The sequence below is a fragment of the Micrasema longulum genome, unplaced genomic scaffold (assembly GCF_059751315.1).
Source record: "Micrasema longulum isolate JH-2025_06_02 unplaced genomic scaffold, ASM5975131v1 h1tg000862l, whole genome shotgun sequence".
Taxonomy (NCBI): domain Eukaryota; kingdom Metazoa; phylum Arthropoda; class Insecta; order Trichoptera; family Brachycentridae; genus Micrasema; species Micrasema longulum.
The window spans coordinates 43034-69856 of record NW_028278054.1 but is presented as its reverse complement, the minus strand read 5'-3'; the positions used below and the strand labels follow the sequence as shown (position 1 = coordinate 69856).

General features: G+C 31.8%; 1 protein-coding gene across 1 annotated transcript; it reads left to right on the top strand.

The window, feature by feature from the left end:
• The first annotated feature begins 920 nt into the window (after positions 1-920).
• spz4 (Spaetzle domain-containing protein 4) lies at positions 921-25881 on the top strand. Its single transcript, XM_088231254.1, has 4 exons — positions 921-1454; positions 20982-22135; positions 23989-24150; positions 24630-25881. The coding sequence occupies exons 1-4, from the start codon at positions 1392-1394 to the stop codon at positions 24874-24876; spliced, it is 1626 nt and encodes a 541-aa protein (XP_088087380.1). The 5' UTR covers positions 921-1391; the 3' UTR covers positions 24877-25881.
• The last annotated feature ends 942 nt before the right edge of the window (positions 25882-26823 follow it).

Sequence of the window (26823 nt, the reverse complement as noted above, 5' to 3'; positions counted from 1 at the left end):
CCACCATAAAAGTTGGTATAATTTCATATCTGTGGCATATAATGCGTGGAGAAAAGTACCACTAGCTTCATTTAACTTTGAAAAGCAAGATTGAGGGTCACAGAGGGGCTGAAAGAAGCTGGCTGCGAAATATACGAGACTGGACTGGCTTCAGGACTGTGGAGGAGATTTTCCGGGCAGCACAGGACAGAGAGACTTTTACCAGAGTGATTGCCAACGTAGGGGATACTTGACAGGGCACTAAGAGAAGAAAAATACATATCATTAAAAATCTTCATGTTATCATTTTTTAAATATTGAAATTATTATGGTTTTTAATTTCAACAAACTCATAACTGAAGTAATTTATTATTCCGTACAAATATTGTAAACGTGTCAGCAAATAATAAACGAAAAATCCAGAATATTTCATATGTCTTGCCAGTGTTTTTCATAAAATAAGTTACATTTTTCCGCTACAAACCTAAGCCTGTTTCACTGCCAATTTCCGTTTTATGCTAAAATTGCGATCTCCAGCTAAGTCGTGTTTTCATAGACCTTCGTGGACCACAAACACATTCATTTACAAAGATCAACAGATAAAAAAATTGAAGCAATAAAGATGTTTAAATAAGGGCAGAATGGTGAATGTTACACAGTGTTTAAAGTGGCCACTTAAACCAGCCAATGACAGGTCATTAGCCCTGCAGATGCCTAGACTTCTACATTACCTTCTCTAAAATGTTAATCTCTGTTGTAATGTGTTAATATTTTTAAATGTCAAGTTTTCCTTTTTTCATCGAAAACTATTTCGTTTTAAGATTACCGACGAATATTTAGCTTGGAAACAATAAAATTATCATTGCTTTCTAATTTAAAACAAAAACACGGGTACCTTTCATAAAAATCCGTAGTTTGTAATTTTTAAACATCAAATTTCTAGTTGTACAACGTCAAATAGTGGGGACAGACTTTAGTGAAAGACAGAAGGGCCGTTGGCTGTCGCAAGTTTCTGTGACGCCTCCGTGGCCGGTCCATATCACCATTCCCGCCCCCATCGCCGCCGTCACTCGCCATCAAACTGCATCAAAACACATCGCACTCCATCTCACTGTCACTGCGGACCGGCTCACGACTCATTCAGTCTTTAGGCGTCGCAACGTTCGCGCGTCTAGCTCCCGAAAAAGGTGATACATTTTCGAGATATTTTCCGAAAAAACAGTCGATTCCACCGTAAAGAATTTTGGAAAATGTGAAAAGTGTGCTGGATAAGCATCGTGAAAAATTCCAACCTTTTCATGAGGTACTTTTTGAATTAGTTGGATTATTTTGGTTTTTCTGTTGTGTTTAAAAAAATATAATTGAGTGTTGTTGATTAGTGGTTAGTGGATGTGGAGCAAGGAGTGGACAGAATGGAGTCGAGGCGTGAAAATGTTTCACCCCGCCTAGTGCTCCCCCGTTGGACAACATTCATAGTAAGTGCTGAAATTTTTCACCCTTTGCGTATTTTTCCCATTTCAGTCATTTCTTTTTTTTCGCTCTAATAAAAACAATACTTCAGCATTTTTTACTTTTGTATATAAATATAATATGGCAACCAATGACGTATATCCACCATTTACATACGGTTTGTAGCCTATCAAATATGTTGTGTATTTTGGTTTAGATGGGGTTCATAATATATTACATCCCCTCATACCTGCACTTTTACTAATTGGGAATATTTTGTACAAATAAAATATGTAATAAATATTTTGTATAAATAGTTCGATATTTGTCGTATTTTTTTCAATAGGTTCATTGCGTTTAAAACGCAAATTTAGAATTAAAATAATTTAAAAAGTGAAAGAAAACCAATAAAAATATTATCGTTTTATAAAACTTAATTTGAAAAAATAATCAACAAAAAATTATAAAAATTAATTGAGTTGCCAACTCGTCTGGAAATTTATTTTATTTAAGGCACATAAATTTCTGAATACTCCCCTTAAGTGGAGCATTAAATGTTTTTTTTTAATTTTGTTTAACTTGTTTATACAATCACTACCAAATTGTGAAAATCGGTTATTTTTTCAAAACAACTTTTTAAAATACCTACCTGATGCTCATCAAATGATATCCTTACAAACGTGAAAACTGTTACACGCGTTAGTACAATCCAGCTTTGGTTTTCAAAAAATGACAAATATAAAATAAATTTGCAAAAAAAAAACTTTGTATTTTACGAGTTTAGTAATGAAAAGAACACAGGTTTCGGGTATTCAGAGTTACCCATCATAATGTGTAAATATTATAATGATGAGTATTCCTAAATATGGTGGTGTAATGGTCAGCGTGGTTGCCTACCATGCGAGAGGCCTCGGATTCGATTCCCGACATGGTTGACATGAAACATTTATTTAAAAAGGTGTTTTTAGACTAAAATATTTCCCTGGACTGGCACCTGATGCGTAGAACTGATCATTTTACCTTCATTTAACAAAAATGATCAAGATACGCCGCGATTGGTGTACCAATGCAGTGTCCTTTGCACCATTAGGTGCGGAAAGGGAATGATGATGATGATTAATTCTAAATACCTGTAAAATACAAACTGTTTTATTTATTTTACACACATTTTCTTTTCAACTCGGATACCAATGTATTTATTGCAACACTTAGGGTCTATTTATATGTAACGTTTTTATTAGCGTGTCTTTTTAAAAAGATATATTCTTACTAATCATCTAATTTGACATTTGAAAATACCAAACGTTTTTATTCCTCTATTCTGTATCTTTTTCTCTTTTTACCCTGCTTATAAAAGTCCTGCGGGCGTTTATGTGAATTATGTAAATAACCGAAACAATAAATAATATAACAATAATGTTTTGAGTATGTCCAAATGCTTGCAGACTGGCTGGATTTTCTTCCTAGGGAGTTGTTCATGTTTAAATTTGTTGCAACAGAGAGAGAAAACATTTTTGAGAAGGGGATATGGGAGTCTAGACATTTACAGGGCTTATGACCTGTCAGTGGCTGGTTTAAGTGGCCACTTTACATCTGTTGCAACAAATTTAAATATAACAATATGCAATTTAGTTCAATAACTCTGTTTATTCGTGTTCTGGTGTTTTTTGGTAGCGAAATTCCTTAGAGTGCCATACCAGATATTATGGTATGGACCTAAAATTTATCATAATATTTCTGTTTTGCATTGCGTCTGCCTTCCAATAAACTGAAGTAGGTACCGGTACAAGTATAAGTACACCGACCGGCCACTAGCCACTAGTCACCGCCTTACCTACCAACCCACTTCTGTAGAAACTAGACTGCTGACATTCGATTTCTACATTTCGCTTGCCTTCCGAATACGTCAGGAGTCCATTATTCGTTTCTTCATACATTATTATACGACTATTGGGGCGAACATCACTCCTTGGAGAATGTTAATGATATCTGCACGACTAATGCGCTCTACGTCGATTTGGAGAACATTGGAAAGTTCATTCCATCAATCACAACTATCAAATATATATATGTGAAAGTATTATTATACCTGTTAAAATTGCATATTATCCGAAAATACTATATTATATTCTATTTTTTTATTTGTGCTGACACAATGTAAGTCTAAATATTTTCCTCGGCGTAAATTGTGATCGCCTACTTTGTTTTATAGTGATGTGTTTTTTTACTTGGATTTTATTACGTCAAGGCGCCGTGGCGCAGTTGGTAAGACGGCCAACTATGAAACTGGCATCGCGGGTTCGATTCCTTTGTTCCCTTCCGATTTTTTTCTCAATTGGTCTGAGTGTTGTGGTGTATTTTTCATTACCTCCTTCCATATCCCCTCCATACCACCTGCTGACAAGCCTCTAGATAGAGGTTTAGCGGGTTATTCCTTTTTTTAAAAAGTTGAAAATTCATACAAATTACTTAACAATAAAATGAATCGGGTTGTGGTCACGTGGCTAGTGTCGATGACTCGTGGATCAGAGATCCATGGTTGAAACCCCATTCTACTGCAACTTGATTCCCATTTTCTAATAGTGAGTTTTTTACAACTCTTTGAAAATGGCCCCCAAAATTGAAATACGTGGGTAAATCCAAATATGAACGCAAATATTTATTTTTCCTCGTGTGAAAAAAATTACAAATAAATTCAATATACTTTCATTACGTTTTTTGAAATTATTCAACATGTGAAAAACTGTAAAAATATCGATAGCTGTCGCAATACATTGATATTCTAATAACTTTTTTTGGCCCTAAAAAATTAAGAAAAGTATTGCCCCTTATATTTACAGTAAACTTTCGCCTAACATATGTTCTAAATACGCGTATTTCGTATACGATAACGAATTTCGTCATAGCTAATAATAATTTTAAGAAAAAATATGCAAAGCATGTTTTCTGAGCCAACTTTCGACAACCCATATTTGTTCTCGCAGTGAGGATCGTATTAAGTATGTGCATACTCCAGTTGCTTTCTTTTAAGTTCTTTATCTTACCAAAAATAATGAGAAATAAACAAACAAATTATTTAAAATACAAATTTTATCAGCATGTAAATAAACGTCTTTGTAGCTATCGAAATAAGTATATAAAGTTACCACTTATTAATTTATAAAAATTTGGAGTAGAATAATCCGTATGGGGGACTAGCATGTATTGGTTCTTGTATTTTTTGATTCTCTACTGAGTTCATATTTAAATGAAATATTTGTCTACTTTCGCAATAATAATATTTCATATTTTTTGTATTATTGTAGAACTAATCTTCGGAAATCAATTCATTTATGGTCACAAAAACTGTGTTCATTTTTTTAAATTGTACTATATGCAACTTTTTGTAAGGATTAGGAAAACCAAGTAAAATATTCATTTATTTTGATTGCAAGAAGTTTAATTAAATGGACTTTTGTAGAGATCTTGTATAGGTAAGCTATTTATAAATCCGCGATGTACTCATGAAAAACATGAAAAATGCGTATCTTTCATGATTTATACGCAATAATATTGTGACCTTAACCTTAAAGGGATAAACCCTTAAAAATGTTATCAAAGGTCAGGCCAATAATGTCGCCATAAAGCACTGAGTGGCAAACACAGAGAAAACATATTTAATAAAACGTTAAACGAGTTTAGAGATTCTGCGAACCATGTCTCATGTGACAACTTGACGCGAGTGACCTAAAAAAGGTACTTTTATAGGTAAACTCGATTTAGAATTGCGGTATCTGTATTTTTTGTAAAATATTAGATACAGCCTAGCTAAGCCGTTTCCCAAGAACCGTTTCACATACTACCCTACAAGATAGTCGTTAGATTCAGTAAAGAATGCTGTACGATATGAGTAATGATTAAACGTTGTTATTCTTGTCAGTTAAAAACAGCTTTATTTTGACATTACAAAAAACGTACATTTTCATCATGTTTTGCAGAATAATTTGTTGCAATCCTAAATTTTCTGTTTAGTAATTTTATTTCATTTAAACGCCATACAAGCCTTTTCACAATTTCACCAATATACAACATAATATTATGGTAGTAGTGAAATCTATAAATGAAACGATCATTATTTTTGTTATTTCTGTTCTGTTATTTCATTGAAAAATATAAAAAAATGGCAAAAATTTGTGAATTTTAAGTTACGCCTTTGTATTTTCGAATACATAAAAATTTGCTAAGGTGTGCCACTGTTATTCCCGCGGTGCAACATAATATATATATACGTGGTAGCACATTTTAATTAAAATATGTGGTTTTTATTCAGTAAAAAAAAAAACTTCATGTAAAAAAATATATATCAATCAGAAAAATGGTTATTGTCTTATATAACATTAAAAATTAAAGTACAATATAAAAATGAACTCGTACATTTTTTAATTTATAAGAAAGTTTCTTTAAAGGGATCTCTTAAAAAAATATGTTACGAAAATTACAGTATTTTCAAATATTTTTTTTAAAAAGAAAAAGGAAATCTTTACGTTTTAATGATTTCCCCAAATGTTTAAATTTTTAGGGCCATTTTCAACGAGCTGTAAATAACTTACTGTTAGAAAAGAGGAATCAAGTTGGGGTAGAGTGGGGTCTGAACCTCGGATCCGTGAGTCCGCAACACTTGCCACGGGACCACAACCCGATTCCCCGTATAGACATATACATACTATTGTTCTATAGTGAATAACTTTTTTAAACTTTGGTTCCGTCGCTTTTCATATTAGAATATACATTTGTACATACTTTTAGCCGTGAGATAAAAGTCAGAATGATAGTGGCCCAGAACTTGCGAGACCATTGGGCGACTATGAGAGCCTCGGGCACGGTACCAATTAACAAGCTGATTTGTGACCGGTTTCTGTTAGATTGCCACAAAGAAAAGTACCTTACTTTTCTATGTACCTTGTAGCTTGATACTTTCCCAGCATTTCTCAAACAGTAAACTGAGAAAACCCACAAGTATAAGGTATCTAAGTTTCATTCATAAAACTAGGACCTAAAAAAAATACAAATGACATAACAAGATACCCTAATTAAATATGAAAATTCTTATTTTTTACAATTTCTTTTATTTAAAGAAAACAACAGCCAATATAACAAAAAATACAATGTTTACAAATAAACCAAAATTATGGCCCAATAGGAAAATATCACATACTACGAATACCGATAAAAATATATGAAATGGATTTAGAATAATCAATTGTATTTTCAAAATCAATATGGATATTGTGGAGAAATGTTTTCATACATAAATTTAAGAAAAAAAAAATTAAATACGTCACAAAAAAACGCAACATGTTTGGCCACGATGGCTGTGACGTCAAGATTCGTGACAATGTTCTAAACAAATTTGAATAGTCAGTAGCAAATAAACATGAATTGTGACTTATTAGAAGCGTGGCCAATGGAATGGCCGTTCTTGCGGGAATTCAAAATTTCAAATTAAAAAAAAATTATGCTACTAATAAGTAACAAAAAAATATTTTTTTTACTGGACAGTATTTCATAGATTTTTATTACTTAAAAAATGTTAAAAAATTATATTTCCCTATTGTAGTTTTCTGTATTACTCAATACAATGCCAAAAACAAACAAATGCTTACTTCTGTAGGGCCACTCCGTATCATTTCACTAATAAAAACAATATATCATAATAATAATATAAAATAAAACGTACGAAAAGAAAAAGTTTTTGGCTAACTCTGGCTTAAAATATCTAATCGCCAATTGATGTACACGAAGTAACTTCAGATTAGAATTTTTTCTTTATTAACAAGGTAAACTTATTTTAGGAAACAGGCAACAGTAACACAAATCAAAAACAATAAATCTGATTTCAGATCCCTAAAAACTAAAATTCAAAAGCAAACTAGATAATCCTGTTTCCTGTGGTTTCCATGTTTATTTTTTTTTTTGAATAGTAAGTTTCCATTCGAAGACACTTAATAATTTTCTTATCAAAAGTTAAAATTTATTTTATTTAGTTATTCAATACAAAATGATACTTTAGGCTGTAACTTTACTAAATATAAATTAATACTAGTGGAATACTACAAATTTAATTTTTATTAAAGTTTACAAATCATTTTCAGTTTCATTACTATATTACATATAGCTTATACAGCAAAACTCCAACCATCCGGATGCATGAGTACCGGACGTTATCCGGGTCGTTGGATTAACTATTAAATTAAGGCATTTAAAAAAAAAAGGCTAAATTTACTCTAAGATAACTTTTTTATTGCTTTTAAAATAATACAGAGAATGGGAATAATATTAAACACATAAACATGTTCAGCACAGTTAATTGCTTTGACGAGGAAACTCGTTTCCTTTATTTTTCTCATTTGATTATTTTTTTGTTTCCTCATAACGATCCGGATATTTGGCAACCCGGATTCCTGGAGTTTGGATAAACTGTATGCTTATTAGACGCGTCTCTTTCACAAAAAAAAATCATTGATGTCTTTTGTTTTACAATATTACATTTTTTCATCTGTAACTCACAAAATTTTTCGTCATCTTTCCATAGACGCATTTTTGTAGTAGATACTCTAAAACATCAAAGGGATTATCTTCAGTTTTACAATTATTTTTACGAATTATTTGAGTTGAGAAACGCTGTGTTATTCCATAGGACATCTCAACCCGCCCCATTGACCACTAAACAAGTTCTCATTAGCAACATGTTTTTCACATTGATAAAGAAACAGGGCATAGTATTATTTTTGTAGAGAAATTGCTTTGACCATATGAAAAAGACTACAAATTGATGTAACAGACAGAAAAAGAGAATGCTTTCCTTTCAATGCAGCGATAAGACTCATCCATATTTTGAATATACGGTGAATTATACTCTAATAAAACCACTACAATAAATATTTTTTCTTAAGTTATATATTTCTTTTAACGTAGAAATTGCAAAAATATTCACTGAGAAATATCGTCTAACCGAAAAATTCAGTACTAATATGCTATTATTATTGTGGATAATTTACATAGTGTCAAAGAGCGCATGTAGGTACGGATTGGATTCTAGTTCCTCGTTTACAATTAATTATCATATTACAACGGAGATGAAGTACATTTTATTTTAATATTTTATTTCAATGTTAACAGCTCCCCGGGGAGTTGAATCCATTCCTTGTCTACAAAAATTTGGACAAAGTCAAAATACTGTAGATAGGAATTAGATAACAGCACGTCTTTTAGCTACAGAGCGTATGGACGGTATCAAATTTAACCCCCGTTTACATTATTTAAAAATATAGTTTTTGGTGTTTCTTATTTATTTTTTTTTAAGAAAAAGAAATATTAGCGTTTTTATAATTTACCCAAATATTTCAATTTTGGTGGACATTTTCAACGAGTTGTAAATAACTCACTATTAGAAAATGGAAATCAAGTTGTGGTAGTGTGGGGGTTGAATCGCGGACCTCTGGCCCGTGAGTCTGCAACACTACCCACGGGACCACAACCCGAATATAATATAATTATTTTTTTTCAAAATTACATGCATTTTATTTAAGGCGCTGATTTTTAAAGGGTATGATTTATTTTTGGTTGGGGATAAAATTTGAGAAAGTTTAAAACAAAAAACCTTTATTTTATTTACTCTTTTATTTCATCTTTCGTATTCATCATCATAACAATTTTCATTTGTATCGTTTGATACTTTTAATACACTTTTACTTTAGATACAACTCAAAACTTGAATATTGCAACTCATCCTGCAGTTTTACACTGTCATGTCAACAGTGCAAAATCGAGATCAGAAGAATAACATTTAACACTTGCACATAGGTACTTAAAATTTATAATTAAACATTAAAACGTTCCTACCTATTTCTACTGCTTCTGGTTCCTAAATATGCATTCGAATAAAACGTGTAATGAAACGGATGTTTCGAGTATTTTATGTGGCCTAAACCTGTTGGATGAATAGAGTTTTATACCTGGTTCTTATTTACGCAAGGTTGTTGAGAAAGAAAGTGTTTCCAAACTTTCTCGGTACCTTAGCTGTTGCTGATACTCAACCAAGGACATCCTAAAGCGAGTTCCTCCACTTCTATAGTTCGAGTACCAATAGCTACTAGATGTAAAAGCACAAAGCGCCCCTAGTGGCAAAATCCGGTTAAAAAGGCCATTGTCAACCATATTTGTTCTATAGTAATCCGAATATTTTTCATACAAATTCCGCCATTTTCCATTTTATAGAACGCCGCTTGCTCGCGTTTTTCTGCTTTAAATTGCTGTTAAAAAAACTGTATGTTATTATTACAACTATTCTAGCGTACCGAAAGATTATAAAAATGGTCAATAAGTACTGTGTTCCCAATTTCAAAGGAAATTATAAATCTGGTCTTAAAGTTTACACTCTTTACGTTTAAAATGACTTAAAGCTATGCATCGCAAAAACTTTACACCGACTTAATACTTTAGGGCAAGTAAAAATAAAGCTTAACAAATTACAACAGGGATGGGGAATACCTTAAAGAAGGGAATATGGAAGTCTAGGCATTTACAGGTCTTATGACCTGTCATTGGCTGGTTTAAGTGGCCAAACAAACTCAAATAGTAAAATATGTATTTAAATCTTGTTACATTAAAAATCATTACTTATAATTAGTTTTCATAATATAAACTCTTATGCTTTATGGTTAGGTATAGGTACATGATATTTGTCATAATACATGCATGCGTCCATGCATGTTTTTATAATAAGTTTATTGGTTTATTATATGTAATAAATTTGGTTTTGATGAATGATGAATAAATTATCCTACAACAAAATATTAAATAATACCCGTTCTGTAAATGTTAGTTTTACTTTACAAAATTTAACATTTTAACTTGACTTTGTGGATTACGGGTATTTTATTTAGGTATTTATTAAGAGAAAAATACATATAGTTTATATGTAGGTCTTCAGTTACATTTGTGTCAGAATTTTTGAAAAATCATACCCTATTTATTTTTAACGTTAACAAACATAACAAAAATGGCCCACATCATTTCAGTGCCCAGGTCTTGAGTCTAGGTGGTGTTAAATTAAAATTTAAAATACTAACTCAATTCTAGTTTAGGCCATCCAATACACTCAAATGGCCAAGTATTGGTGTGTCTCTACAGGCTTCCGAAGGATACAATAGTATTCATTTAGTGAACACTTTTACACAAATCGTCCAAATCTACACGGCACGATGAAATTAGGGTGTATTGACATTTATTATATTATTGTATCAAAACAAAAGTTTTTATTTCAAATTTATTCAGGGGCTACTCTTAGGTGAAAATCCCGCAAAAGGAAATCAAGTGGAGATTAGTCACCTAATTGCGTTTGCTTGGCGTTAAATAAATTATTATTTTTTTTAATAATTAGAATACTATAAATTTCAAAGTGGGTTGAAATTTATAGTATTATATGTATAGTATTAGTTATATTATTGTGCCGTGTAGATTTTTACCACTATGACCCGTATTTCCGAGTATGACTTATGAGCGGATTAAAGCATTCCTAACGCAGGTATAGGATAATATTTCAAAGAATTGATAAATATTTTTTTTCATGTTTTTTAGATGCAATGACATAATAATAATAATAATCAATGAATATCGAACGGTTATGGAGCTCGCAATTCCAGTGAATTCGTGTAAATCTAATTTAATATCGGTGCCGATTCGCGGTAAATAATAAATTAAGTATTTTTGTGTATACATTCAAAATATAATGTCATAAATATAAAACATGGATTAAAAAGACAAAATAATATTTTAAATGAAATGTTATTGCAATTATGATTTTTATATATGTATTTATAAATCGGCCGTCTCGCAATCGTCACACAATTATTGTCGGAAAGTTCAAGTGCTTTCTTTCACAATTTTAAAGACTCAGTATATAAAAAAAATGTTTTAAGTTTTATTCTACTTTTTTTATAGAAATAATTCAATCAATTTTACAAATATACCTTTAGATATTCTATAAATAATAAAATATTATTCTTCCATCAAACGTTAGTTCCGGATAATTTTATTTTTACTTGTTTACCGGTTTGCCACAAAAAAATATTGGGCCACTGACCAAATACTAAAATCTATAAGTAATCGAATGCACTAAAACATTTCAACCGAGAATATTAGTGTATTTCAAATTTATAAAAATTGCCTTTAGACCTGACAGCAAGAAAATTAATGAAAAACTAAGTCAAGGTCCAATTTATATAAAAACAATAAAGTAGGCAACGATTTTATGCATGCATTTCTATGAACATACAATTATTTGAAATAATAAAGTGTTTTAGAAGTTCCCCGTGTATCGCCTGCATATTAACGCTGGTAATTTCCACTTGGCAGAAATTGCTTTGCAGATGTGCTGACCGAATTCTAAGAAAACGTTTATGTCAAATAAATAGTTGCAGATAATAGTTGCAAATAGTCTATATTGTAAATGCACAGTAGAATTATGAGAAACAGTAATGATTATAATTTTTTGTAAAACATTTATTACGACGGAACGCGGCACTAGAAAAAATCGCATTGCCACGAACTGTCCGGGTCTTAGTAATCACTGTTAATTTTATAATATTTTTCACATTTAAATTTAAAAAATTAAAAATGTAGTTTATTGTTTATAAGAATACATATAAATTATTTCCGCATTAACACGCGAAACATTGCTGTGATCACTCCGAATAAATATTTCACTTTAACCTCATGTACGGCAATCAAATACGCTAACCACTATGCCACAAGTTGGACATAAAATACGTTTTAAAAAAAAAAAAATAGTGAATAAAATATAATTTATACAAAAAAGTAGCACGCTGTATACAAGCTTTACAACTGTGTGAGTACTGTGATGGCCTCAACTTACGCTGCGTTACCTATACCTTACAGCGGAAAAAGTGTACAATGAACTTTCGGAGTCTAAAATCAACGGGAGAGAACTTTCGATTATTCTAATGAATTAACTTTACTATTGTAATAATCGTAAAGTTTCTCTCATTTTCATTAACATAGTCGAGAATCGACTATTTCGATAATAGCTGGTCTGTTGACTGCATTATTATTATGTGATTTTACCGCTTAATCAAGAAGGATATGCGATTGAATAAAGCTGTAATCAAGAAAAAAATACGCTTTCCATATGTAAAATGACAGAAATTCGGCGATTGAGATAGTTTGAAATTTCTCTGTTTGGATTATCTTTTTTAAATGCAACATTATAAACATAATGTTAATTTTTATTTTATTATAAATGTATATAGTTAGTATGTTTATATTTTAATGTCATAAACATATGAATAAATAAATGTACGTATCGTCATCTGCGCGCAAAATGTAATCTTTAATAATTAATCAATATGTTTTGAAAATCTACAAAGAGACTTGTGTTTTTTTGGACATACGCATACACAGTTCAATGATGAGAAAGCTCGGTGATTTTTAAAATTTATTTTTGACTTATTAACAGACTATAAAACTAAGCAAAAAAAATATTGTCTCAAGTTCCCTTCACCTTCTTCTCGATGAGTTCCGCTGATTGGTCAGTTAAGTTACCGAAAACCGGAAACCTATCACAACTCTCTTTTATTTATTTACACTTTTACCCTATTTGTATTCTTTTTTATACAGAATAATGTTCCCTCACTGTGGTGTACCGTGCCGAAGGAAACATTTTCTAAAAGTGAAACATGCCTTAAATTAGTTATTTAACAAAGTTAACATAATAATATTTTTTAAAAAAACGTTATTAATTTAATTAACATAAGTATTATTAACATAATAAGCAATATAAACTAAAATAATCATAAAAAACATAACCATTGACCAATAGAACAAAATTTTATAAACAATACACACATTTTACCTATTCGGCTTGATCCACTCTTCAATCCGTGTGCAACCCACCTCCACTATCCATTTCTTAATAGCAATTTTATATTGTGAGTTATGAGTACTTACTTATTGTCCTTTTCATTGGTTGACTCGAAAGAACTAGTGACGTATTGTAAATTAGTTCGATTTATAATTTTTCATACATTTTCAAAAAACTGTAAAAAAAACCGAACTTTCTCATTTAATGCTCTAATTTTTACTGCGCGAAAGAATACATTTTTTTTATCCAATTTCTTGTAGGCTGAACTTCCTCGGGATTTTTTTTATTTACTTTACATTACTTCTACATATTTTCAATGAAAAAATAAATATTCGCATGATATACATAAATATTTAAATTTTTATGGCCATTTTTAACAGGCTGTAATAGTAATAATTTTCATTCTAGTAAAATGGTTAATAGTGCAGAAGCAATGAGGAAGTAGACCAGTTAAAATAATCAAATTAAGCCAAATTTTTTATTTATTTATATTCATAAAAATGTGTCGCATTATCATCGTTATGATTGTTTAAAGTTATGACTCCAACCGTAACATGAACATTTGAAAATTTATTTATAAACCCTTACATATTATAACATTAATTTTACAAAAAATAATATAAACATTTTTCATTCATACTCTGTTGTTGTTCAAAATAATATTTTTTACATCTTTTGAAAAGTTTGTCTGAGTCTTTTGTTTAGTTTTGTCTGGTAGTTTATTGTATAATTTCAGTCCCTGGTTCATTAGTCTTGATTGTCCTTGTCTTATTTTAGAAAGTTGTATATAGTATTTGTCTGATATTCTCGTATTATGTCCATGTTGACTACAATTTTTTACGAGTTTTAGTTCTTCGTCTACAATTACATTAGTGGCTAATTTATAGATAAATCTTAATGATTCTAGTTGAAAGAGTTCAGTTATATTTAATTGCTTAGTTTGTTTAAAAAGTTCTCTAGTTGCAGTTAGATAGGGAAGGTCAAATACTAACTTTAATATTTTATTTTGTTGTCTTTGTAGTCTGTTTATGTCATTTTGATATCCTGTTCCCCATAGTAGTTGCGTATAACATATTTTAGTTTTTACATACATTTTTACATTTGAAACATGACAAAAGTAAAAAAATAGTAGAGATATTGTTTTTTTGGCGCAATAACTATTTTTTTATTCACACGCATCGCGATACCCACCCACTGCTAGACGCCGCGGGCCGCGGCCGCCTGTCAACTTTCTTCCTATCACCGCCACCTTCCGATCTCCGTTTACCACCTTCGGCACAGAAAATATGGCGCGGGAGAAATTTATTATCAAGTCTCCAGCACCAGCGGTGGAGCAGTGACGCATTCTGCCAAGCGCGTGTTGACCTTGTATGAGTTACTACTGAATGTCCAGAGTGAAAGTTTAGGAGCCATTCACAAGTGTAGTATAAATATCCGGAGCTCAAAAATTCACACTTCACACCGAACGCCATGTTCTGGACATATGCAGTTAGTACCTACGTATTATAAACATAAATATTTGTGACCGACCGAAACAAGGTTTTCAGCCGAAACGGAAACTTATTTGACATCAAAACGCTCAAAATTATGCGTTGTTATTATTAAACCTCACCAGTTCATTAAAATAAGTGACGGAATTAAATATAACGCATAAATGCAATGAGAAAATGTATTTATTTTTACCGCCTTGTTGTTATATATAATAATAATAATTATGGATAACTTATACAGCGCCATTTTCGTAATATAATACCTCAAGGGCGCTTTACAAAGTGATTATATAAATTTAATTTTAACTTTTTAATTTAAGAAATATAATGTACTTTTTCATATTACTTTTCCACCACATGCTAAGAATTTATTCTAATGATTTAGAGAACAAGTGGGTTTTAAGTTTCTTCCGAAATATCACTTCACTCTCACAGTTTCGGATTTCTGCTGGGAGAGCATTCCATGCCATAGGGCCTGCGATTATGTTGTTATGTTATACATAAAACTTATATGTTACAATTCTTCAATGTATGCCGTAGGAACTTTAACTTATTAACTACAAAGAAATTACAAAAATTTTAATTCAAGAGATTTTAGAATTACTAACTATAAGTCAACAAATCACAAAATCGGTCTAGTTTTTTTTTAATATTTGTCAATGGCAATACAATAACCAATTATTTGAATGGACAACAATCCAATATCTCTAATCGCGCAAAATATATATAAATGAATAGTAATGTAGATTTGGGATACTTCCGTAAAAAACAAATGATAAAACTTTTCAAAAGTCTGCTTAATTTTATAAATAAAACAATATCAATAATCGGTGGTGGGGGAATCCAAAGGCCTGTCCAACGCGTCCAACGCGTCCGGGTGCTAATAATGTAATCACACTTATCCCGACGGCAGGTTTCTATTTCGGCCAATTTCGGCAGAAACTGTCCAAAGCCGAAACTTCGGTCGGTCAGTAAAACAGACAGTAAAACTAGTTAGGTGCATTTATCGTTAAGTAGTGTGTAGTGGTTGGCGCGTTCGCCTACAATTCTTGAGTTCGTGGGTTCGATTCCTGGCAGGGTGGAGGTGAAATACTGGTTTTGAAGGTGGTTCGACACTGCGATATTTCAATTATTTTGTTTTGTCCTACCCTTATGGGGATTTATTCGGATCCTCTTTCTCTGACCACCCAGGGAGTCCTTCTTTATTCAAGGCCGTTCTCTCATTGTAAAAATCCGTGTTTTTACTTATGTTCGTTGTGTTACTAAAGTTTTAAGAAATTGTTTTTGTATATTTGGATAAGTTTATTTATGTAAATTTTTCTGCAAATACTTATTTTTGAATAAAAAAAACAGAGGCATTGAGGGGATCCTGAGGGGTGGGGACGACGTGTTGGCTTCTGTCCATACAGCCTCCTCCCCCTCCTTAATCTGCACAGAGTTTGTATTCCTTGGGAATATTTATAATAACTTTCCTCTATGCGCAGCTGACAGAGTCCCCCGGGACTCTCTATAAAGTTGCGGGTGGATGGTGGACTTAAGGATCTCTCCTCATATAAATATTTCAATGTAACTGGACTGGCACCAGAAGCGTAAGACTGATCACCTTACCACCCTTGTAACAATAATGACCTAGATACCATATAGATTGAATTTTTCTACCGACGTTTCTTGGTGGAATTGAATTTAAATCAAAATAATAAAGATACGTAAATGCATTAAAACAAAAATTACCATCATAAACATTGAAAAGTGATTTTTCAAACAGTCCTAAGTCAAAATTTACCAATTTTGTAATCACTTTTAATCCATTGTAATCACAATTATTATAAGCTGCATAAACAAGCAATAAAATTTGTTCAATAACTGACACAAGTCCGTATACTATAATAAGGCTTTAAAATTTCACTTTTTTCCTTAAAAATCCTTGAATAAGCATTTTGATGATGGCAAATTAACATTAGTCGAGTCTAAAATCACTCTGACGTGTCAAATAAAATAAATCACTTGATCACTTGAAAAACGGACAAAACACAATGAAATGTTTTTATCTAAATGATATTTTTTAACTAAAGCCACTTTGGAAAATCACTCTTCAATTGATCTGATACGCTGCAATAGAAAGATGACGAGTATGATACATTATTACCAGTTTTCATCATCATCATTTCCCAATAAGATACCCAGTGGTGCAAAGGCCACTGCATTGGCATTGCGTTAGTACGGCGCTTCAATTACAGGGTATCTTGATAATTTCTGTTACATGGAAGGTTAGGTGACCAGTCTTATCAGGTGCCAGTCCAGGAACCATGAAACATTGCAGTGTAGATTCACCTTTAAAAACAATATTTCACATCTACCCTGACAGGAGTCGAACGTAGGACTTCAAGCACTGTAAACGAACGCGCCAACCCCCACATTACTAAAGCACTCGTCCAGATTTCTGTGGATAATACTTGTAAATTTGGCCAGAGTGAATTTACGAAATATATATCAGATTAGTTTGGAGTGACTCATTTTATGATCTTAATTTTATGATTTATCATAAAATTAAGATCATTACCTTTAGGTATAGATCGATTTATTCATATTGGTTTTTACAAAATTGTTTGCACAATGTTTTTTTTATTATATGAATAAACCAATATTTAAAACCCGTGATTAGAGTTTCCAGTGTAATTCTATGAATAAATTAGGTCTTTGTGTTGCGTATTATGAATTCATTTTTAAACAGCTCTATTAAATAAGTTAGAGGCACAATTTTTTAAAGAATAATGGTGTATATTTTATTGGCACTCCATGAGGAAGTTTAATGTTTTTTTATCAGTTAGTAGACAAAGCCATTAAAAAAAATGTATGTAGAGTAATTTACTTTATATACATTTTCGTGCAAAAAACTAGATTTTTCTTTATATGTAGATAATTGAAGATAACTCTGTTACGTTTTTATTGTAATCGAGACCCTGAGGTCAACCACGCTAGTTTTTATTTTTTAAGAAATATTTGCGTTCTCATGATTTATCCAAATATTAGATTATAATAACTCACTATTAGAACATTGGAATCGGGTTTTGGTAGAGCGGGGTTCGAACCTCTGATTCTGACACTTGCCACGAGACCACAACCCGATTCAATTATTCAAATGTATTTTTATATTGTTTTACGAATAATTTTAATCAAAATTAAGGGCTGCGCTTCACGAGATCATTCATATTGTACCTACTTCCTCTCTTGAAATATTTACAAGCAAAACCAAATGATTTAAGTTATTATTTAATATTCGGAGCAAAATACTCGTAGCTATTTATATTATCCGCCAGCATTACCAAAAATATAAATAAACAAATATTTTTTTCAATAAGAATACTCAATCCAAATATATCAATTTTCGTCCCATTTCTTTGTAAAGCCAAAAATAACTTGTCCTGAAAAAATAGGTATCGAGTTTAGGTTGAGTGGGTTGAGTTGAACCTCGAACCATTGCTCCGCGAGTCAGTCCACGACACTACAACGGGACCACAACCCGGTTTTAATTTAAAATATTTCATTATTCTCTTCCTTTCCAACGTGTTTATTCTCGAAAAGGAAAAGTAAAGACTTCTAAGAAATCTTGGAAATCGGGCGTCGGATGTTGTTTATTATTGCGTCATTGGCATTTTGTTTAAAGTTTCCCATCCTAGAACTCACTTTCACTACCAATCAAACGGATAACCTTAGTAATATTACAGAGGAACCTAACTTCAAACTTTCGCTTGCTTAATTTTACAAGCAACAGCAGACTATCACGCCGTTTCCTCGTAAGGGTAGGCAGAGAAGATAGAACGCCACATCGATCTACTTTTATTTCGATCGTGTTTGTCTCGGTCGGTCATTACTCATTACATAATTGGAGCTAACCCGTAGTCATAAATAAATAACTATATGAATTTGTCAGCTGTCCACCGTGCGGTCAAACGGTTAGCGCTTTTGCCTACCATGCAAGGGTTAGAATCCTGACCTAGTAGACATGAAATATTGATTTTAGATTGTATTTTTACACTGAAATATTCCACATCGACGGAAGCGTAAGGAGACGGATCTTCTTGCATGAATGTGACATGAATGTAACGAAAATGTGACCATGACAGCGATTGGTGTATAAATGCAGTGCCCTATGAATCATTAAGTGCGGAAAGGGAATGATGATGAAAATCGTCAATTAACCTTTTTTAAAATCAATTTTAGGATAACATACAAATAATAAGTAATATAATAATAATAATAATAATAAATAATAATAATAATGTTTGGATAATTTATATAGCGCCATTTTTGTGAAAATCACCTCAAGGGCGCTGTACAACAAATAAATATCCCAACACGTCTTGCAGCTACAGAGCGCATGGACGGTTGAAATTCTAGACCCCATTTACTAAATTTAGATATTTGATAGTTGATAACATTTACATAATATGATAAAAATAATATGATAGCTAACATCACAAAAAGTCTTGCAGCTTCAAAACGCATCGACAAATGGAATTTCAAAAACATAAGATTGATTTTAAAAAGTTAATAATAAAAAATAATTTTAAGAAACGCAATAATAATACATTGAGCCAAGACCTAGTAAGTATGGCAATTAAGTGAACATGTAACAGCACAAAAAGATCCTCTTATTAATCACAACTTCCTATTTGTACTCAGTGGTGTATAGGGCACTAAATTGGTACTACAAATGCAGCGTATATGAATAATTTGTAACGTGAGGGCAAGATAATAAATCTTACACTTCAAATGCAGGAACAGTGAAATATCGCAGCGATTTCAGAGTTAAATTCCAGTCTACAGATATTTGGACGTATTCTAGGTATTTATAGCGAAAATAAAAATGTTTTCTTTGGTGAACATTGAAATAATAATTACTGATTTTCATTGAAAATGATTATTATTGTACGTACTTTCGGTGTAGGTATCTTCCTATCAATATACGAGTATTATAATAATGTAGAAAGGTAGATAGATGGACCTAAAATACACGATAATATGTAGCACCTAATTGCTAAACCCCCTAAAATGTTTTTTTTTAGTTAATTGAGTTGAATATGGAGTTCCATAGATACTCGTATTTTTGTGAGCTATATATATGATTTTTATATGTTGAAAATTGACCTTAATTACAAAACACCCTAAATCAGGCAGAATATAAGTTGCAGACCCATCTAAAATGTAATCAACCAATCACAACGCTTGCAGATGATCATTTGAAGTAAAATCCAATATGGCGTCCAAAACTTCATTCTATTGAAATCAAGCAAAAACAAGCAATGATAATTTCAAAAGCCTCTAAAATTAAATGTTACTCGCAAAGTCCCTTAAAATAAATTAAAAATATTTTTCAATTAATTATCTCTAAAATGTATTGAAAAAATAAGTTTGAAAAACAGCAGGTTTTATACGTAAACTTACAAAATGAACATGTTATTTATCCATAACTCAAAAGGTAGAAAATCGTTTAGGGGGTTTAGCAATTAGACGCTACATTTAAAATGTCACATAATGTATTCTTAAAACAATAGTATGTACTTTTAAAAGTATTCCTGAAAAAAGGTTTTTTCAGTCCTTGTCCTTGAAATAATTTATGGACATCAATTAAAACAAAATTACAAACTACAATTTTACAATACAGAATGCATTTAAGATTGCCATGAAATAAATTTTTCACATTTTTTTTAGAATATTCTCATAATAAAATAAATGCATAAAAATTATAGTTTTCAAACACAGGGTGTCAGTAATTACATTCTTACGAATATCTAAGCCGGTATTAGGTACAATTTTCTTTTTTAAAATGCTACAAAACATTTGATGCGTAAGTTACAAAAATAAATTACAATAATAATTTAAGTGATTTGTAGCGTTTAAACAATAGGTACGCATCTCTTAAAAAAATCCCACTACATGAAGCCACACCAACTCTGAGGGAAATTTAATTTCTATGATAATAACGATATTTTTTTTATTTTTGAGTAAAATGTTGAGCATTTTCATTATCTGTAAATGTTTCCGTGACATTGAAAATATAATTTGCTAACATTTTTGCAGGAACATTTTAAAATTTTATGAATTTTAGGTTAATTAATTAATCAGATTACTTTACTTTTCAGGTTACGTGGCTTCTCATCGATGGAGCAGAAAGCTTTAACTACGATTCCTCATCCTCATGCACTCGGGCCTTCAGGAGCGGCCGGTCACACGTTCCTGTATCAGTCCCCTGTGACCTCAACAAGCAGACATACTGCAACCTGCCGGGTGCTACCTACCCCTGGCACGCCGTCCGGAGATTCGTCCACGAAAACCAAGGCCTGATGCGGCGCATGTATGGAGACCAACGACACATATCAGTGCTCAAGGCAGAAATCGAAACCAACGATATCGACTCCGAGCTACAAAATCCTGGAAGGGATGAATCTTACGGCAGAAATTCAAAAGATCGTGACATTATCAATACCAAACTGCTCTACTCCAAACGTCCCACGAGTCGAACTAGCGAATCGTACACTGTACCACATTTCCGACCCGTCCAAACAACTACTGCATCTACAAAGTTGAAGTTAGTGAAAGAAAAAGAAAAGCATAACACAGTTCAGAAAAAAGTAGATAATATAACAAATTTAAATAATCTATCAATATTCAACGAAAGCGCCGAAAAATTCAAAGAAGAATTCGAAAAGTTTAAATTAGCTTCGTACAAAACATCTTATTTAGAGGATGAAATTATTGTGCCAGATGAGAGTAGTAATAACTTAGAAAATAACAAAATTGAGCCAGAAATTATTTCGTTACAAGCGGCAATCAAACAAACCATAGAGTCCAATAGTGTGTACCCAAATTATGGACACATTGGTAAAAATATTTCTTCTACCACTTCAACGTCTACTTCAACGGAGAATCCTCCAACAACTGAAATCAAGTCGTCGCCCGTAGATACAACATCAGAATATGTAACTTCTCCAGAAACAACAGTGCCGCAGGATTACGATACCGATATCACCACTGGCGACACCGAAGAAGAGAATGGGGGATGGAAACCGGTTACTATAGACAAGATGTCAACTCTTCCTCCGACTATGTTATTTTCTGAAAGTATTAAAACGGAAAAAATCAGCATTGATAGAATAGATACAAACATTGGTGATAATAAGAAAGAACAAATAGCCCCAACTTCAAGTGTACCAACAACTAGCATACACCAAGAAGGGCAATTATTTCAGGATGTTGTTCAAGAAGAAGTCAAACCTATAATAAAGCTGAGAGGAGTGTAAGTAATCTTATGTATTTAAGCAGACATTCTCAACCGAATAGTGTTTGTCAATGCCAAAATATTAATTAAGGAATGTATATGCATACTTCATTTACACATTAAAAATATCAAAATTAATATGTAATGTTTTTGGTAGCCATTCATTGTTTATAACTGTAGCCAAATTTAGTGTCCAACCCAAGCTTATTGTCACTCATGAATCGTGCGTCTATAATAAACATAAACTTATAAAAGTACATTACTTTAGAAGCAAGGACACATCTTGTTTTAACCCTCGTGTGGCGTGGCTATGATGTCACATGTCTACATAAAATACATTCACTGTTACCTTAATTATATAATTATTTTTACTAATGAGGAACATCAGCCCCATGGAAAATTGGATACAAAAAATGTTTTCTTACGCGCGGTAAAAATTAGAGCATTAAATTATAAGCCTAAGTTTCTTGAAAATGTATGAAAAATATTTTTTCATAAAAACGAACTACTTTGAACGTCATCACTACTTCATATGAATCAACCAATGATAAGAGATTTCCGGTTTACTTATCGTCAATGGACCAATCGGCAAAACTAACCGAGAAGAAGCGAGAGAGAACTTGAGACGTCACACGAGTAATTTTAAAAAATCAAGACTCGGGTTGTGGTCCCTTGGCTAGTGTCTCGGACTCACAGCTCAAAGGTATGTGGTTTAAATCCCACTCCACCCCAACTTGATTCCTATTTTTCTAATAGTGAGTTATTTACAACTCGTTGAAAATGGCCCTCAAAATTAAATATTTAGGTGCATCATAAGAATGCAAATTTTTCTTTTTAAACCAAAAAAAAGCGCAAAATTTGGATTAGTTTGATAATCTACTGACAACTTTTTTTTTAAATCACTGAACTACTTCATTATGGAAAATAGATTATTAAACAGTATGCATAAATATGCACATATTTTTAAAAATTGTTATTTTGGCTGGGGAGGTTGCAAGGCGTCTATCATGAACCCCCCAATAAATGTACAAAAATTAATACTTAGAGTGATGCTTCGATGTCCCCTCCCACTCTCCCATCTGAGACATTGTTTCAATTTATGAAGGTACTGGACATTAGACAATTTTTTTAAAAGAGTCATCGACACATTTCTGGTCATGCGGTTACAAGAGGAAATCCTAGCAGAATGCTCGTACGAGGTTTTCCTGTAATTTGGATTATTTAATACCAAAAACACGTATGACTTGCTCGGAGAAATTTCTCTTTTGTAGCCCCGAGAGTATTCAATGTCCTGGATGAACATATTAAGTTCTCCAAAACTTAAGTCTAAGGGAAGAGACCATTGCAGGAGACCGCTGCAAGATATTGCATAGATTTATATACTATTAAGCGTGTTGTCCAGACGTTAATTGAAATATGTGTTTTTAATATTGATTTTTGCTATTGTTTAATAATGTGCATGTTTCCACTTTCCATTATGTTTTATTCAAACTCAACACAGGGCTCTTGGCCTCATAGATTTAAGGATACACTTTTTTTATAATATATATGTATAAATGTATTTTTTTTAAATATAATTTTTAAAAAAAGGTAAATTTAAAAAAATAAATATGTACATTCAAGGTGAAAAGTACAAATGAAGAAAAACAAAACCCCAAAGAAGAGACAAACTCTTGTGCTTGGTATATATTATGTTAATAATATTAATACGTTAAATTGTTGTTTTTAAATATCTGTAATAAAAAACATTTCATACATGATGTTACAGCACCGTCTTTAGAGGAATTTTTTGACATAGCCTTGAGTTAAAGGGAAATCTGTCTAATTATTTGCATGCAATTGATATTGATGTTAAATTAATGTGTTTTTAGAAATGCCTGTCCAGTCAAGGAGGAAGTCGTGGCACCATTCTGGGCAAACAACACTCGAGGAGAAGTGTTAGCATTACTTAACCTGTACCCATTCGAACAATATGTGCATTGGGAGAAATGCACTAACGAGTATAAGCAAATGTTTTGTCGAGATGGATGCAGGTACTGTTGTTAAATACTCAATCAAATGGTAGAGAAATATTATATATATGAACATACTCATATTTATCATTAATGTGCAAGAAAGTGCGACACAGATGAAAACAATGATAATAGATTTACATTTTCTGAATAGAAGTATTTAAAACGTACTAGTCACGAAGCAGTTTTTTAATGCTAATAAAATTTTATCTTATATGTATTTTTATATACTATGACAGTCACTGTGCAAAGAACATCAGTTTATTATGCTGAAGTTCTGGGTTTCATTTGTTTTATCCTTTGTGTTTTGTATGGTAATTCTTTTGACAACATTTTAAATCAAGGAAAAACTTTTTATGAAATTGAAATAGAAGTAAAACAATAGCAATATTTTTTCATCTAAATTGTGCGCAAAATAACCCAATACTTTTTACACCCTGGCATCATGGTGTAGGTAGATTATTATATAAAAAAATATTTAGTAATTTTGTTTGTTTTAGGTGTGAACAACAATACAGGTTGCATCGACTATTAGCTTATGATCCTAATAATGAGTGCCGGGGGATATTTTCAGACTGGTTTCGTTTTCCCTCTTGCTGTGTTTGCAAATGTTACGACATGCCTCTTGAATTCCGTGTCACTTCTCGTAGTCCACGATCTATCGAACCTGAAATTGATGAGGCTATAAAGAAGGAAATGTATCAACAAGCTGCTTCAGATTGGTATACAATTAACACCGATGAATGATGAACTAGATATTAAAATAAGGGCTTTCTTTTTATAAATGAGCAAGAAATATCAGTAGAAATTTTGTTGATGTGCAATCTTGTAACCAGCCTTAAATAAACGGGTATTGCTACAAGACCAGACCGAATATTTTTTAGTCAGCCTCATTGTCAAGACTTTCTAACTGAAAAGTTAAACTAGAACCCACAAGATGAACTTAGATGTTTTTGTTAATATATTTCTTTTTCTTCTGTTGTTAACTAATTTTAAATGTTGTTAAAGACATATAGATTTAAGCATAATATAAATATTGTACCAATGGTTTTTCGTACTGTTTAATTATCAATAGTAAAATTAAACCTAATAGCGTGTCTGCTAAATCATATTTCTACAGTAAAAAATAGCCGCATGGAATCTTACACATACTGGATTGAATAAATAATAAATGTGAAGATGTATTTCAAAAAATTTGTTAAAATATTTCATTAGAAATATTGAACCTTTTTTTCGAGACAGAATACACACATAGAGATAGAACTGTCCATTACGGAAATTTCAAACTTTTAAATATTGGAGTGGGCAATATTCAATTGCTTTTATTTTGGTGAAGACGTATTTTCACTCTGTATACCAAGATACTGGTCCGCATTTTCGCTGTTCCCCTTCTAATTACATTTCCACTAATCTTATAGTAGCAAGCTTTCCGATATCATTGGCATTATTAGAGTGCAAAAATAACAAATTTTAATATTGTTACTACATAATTAGTAAAACAAAATCTTGTAAATAAAATTATGATATATTGTGATATAAATAAAATGTTCTAGTATAAATGTAAGAGTATGATAATCAATATGGGATAAAGTAGGTAATATTAATGTAAAAATATGTAGAATGAAAAAATGTTAAAGGCTAGTGATTGCAAATGATTAATTTTGTACATAAAATAAAAATGTAATAATACAATAGTGTTAAAAAGTTTGTACTGGATGAATAAATACATAATATATACAATATGAACAAGAATGATTTATTTAAATTTATTTCAACAGAGAGGGAAAAAAATTGAGAAGGGAATATGGAAGTTTAGGCATTTACAGGGCTTGTGACCTGTCATTGGCTGGTTTAAGTGGCCACTTTACACACTGTGTAACATTCACCATTCTGCCCATGTTTGAACATCCACATTTCCTCAACTCTTCCATCTGTTGACTTTTGTGAAGTACAAATCCCTAGAGAGGAAATCCAGCCAGTCTGCAAGCATTTGGACATAATCAAACATTGTTAAAGAATGATTTATTTTATGTTGTATATCCAACATTCGTTATTAGTACGAACCCCGTCTTTGGACAAAAATACTACCTTGAGGCATACAAAAAGCTTAACACAATAAAAATTTTGCTTCTGTAAAATAAAAATGATGCACTACGATAGATATGGAATAACTCAACCACTTTAAGAGGAAATCAGTATTTGAATTTACCCTTGATAACGGAAGGAAAAGGGGGTATGGTTGAGAAATTTGCACCTGTAAAATAGACCAAATATGGAAGATAGTCCAGAACTGAATGCGATACCGGGGAGCTGATTAAAACAATGATCGTCAATGCCTAATCTCAGGCAAGGCACCAGAAGAGCTAAAATTTTTCCTATGTTGAATTAATCGCAGACAGAACTCCAAGAAAAATTGTTGGTTAGAAACTACAGTAGAATCATCTTGTGCAAGATAAAGAATTCTATTACTTTTACAAAATATAATTGATAAACAAAAATTTAGATATGTATGAATGGGGTCTACGTTTAAGGCGCACGGAAGGAAGGCGGCAATGCGTTTTGACGCTGCCCGGTTGAGTTTTGATAAAATTGGCACCTCAATACTAGATATATTCATAAATATCGACCAGTTGATTGTTATCTAAACTCAACCGGACAGCATCACAATACATTTTCGCATTCCTTTTCCTTCCG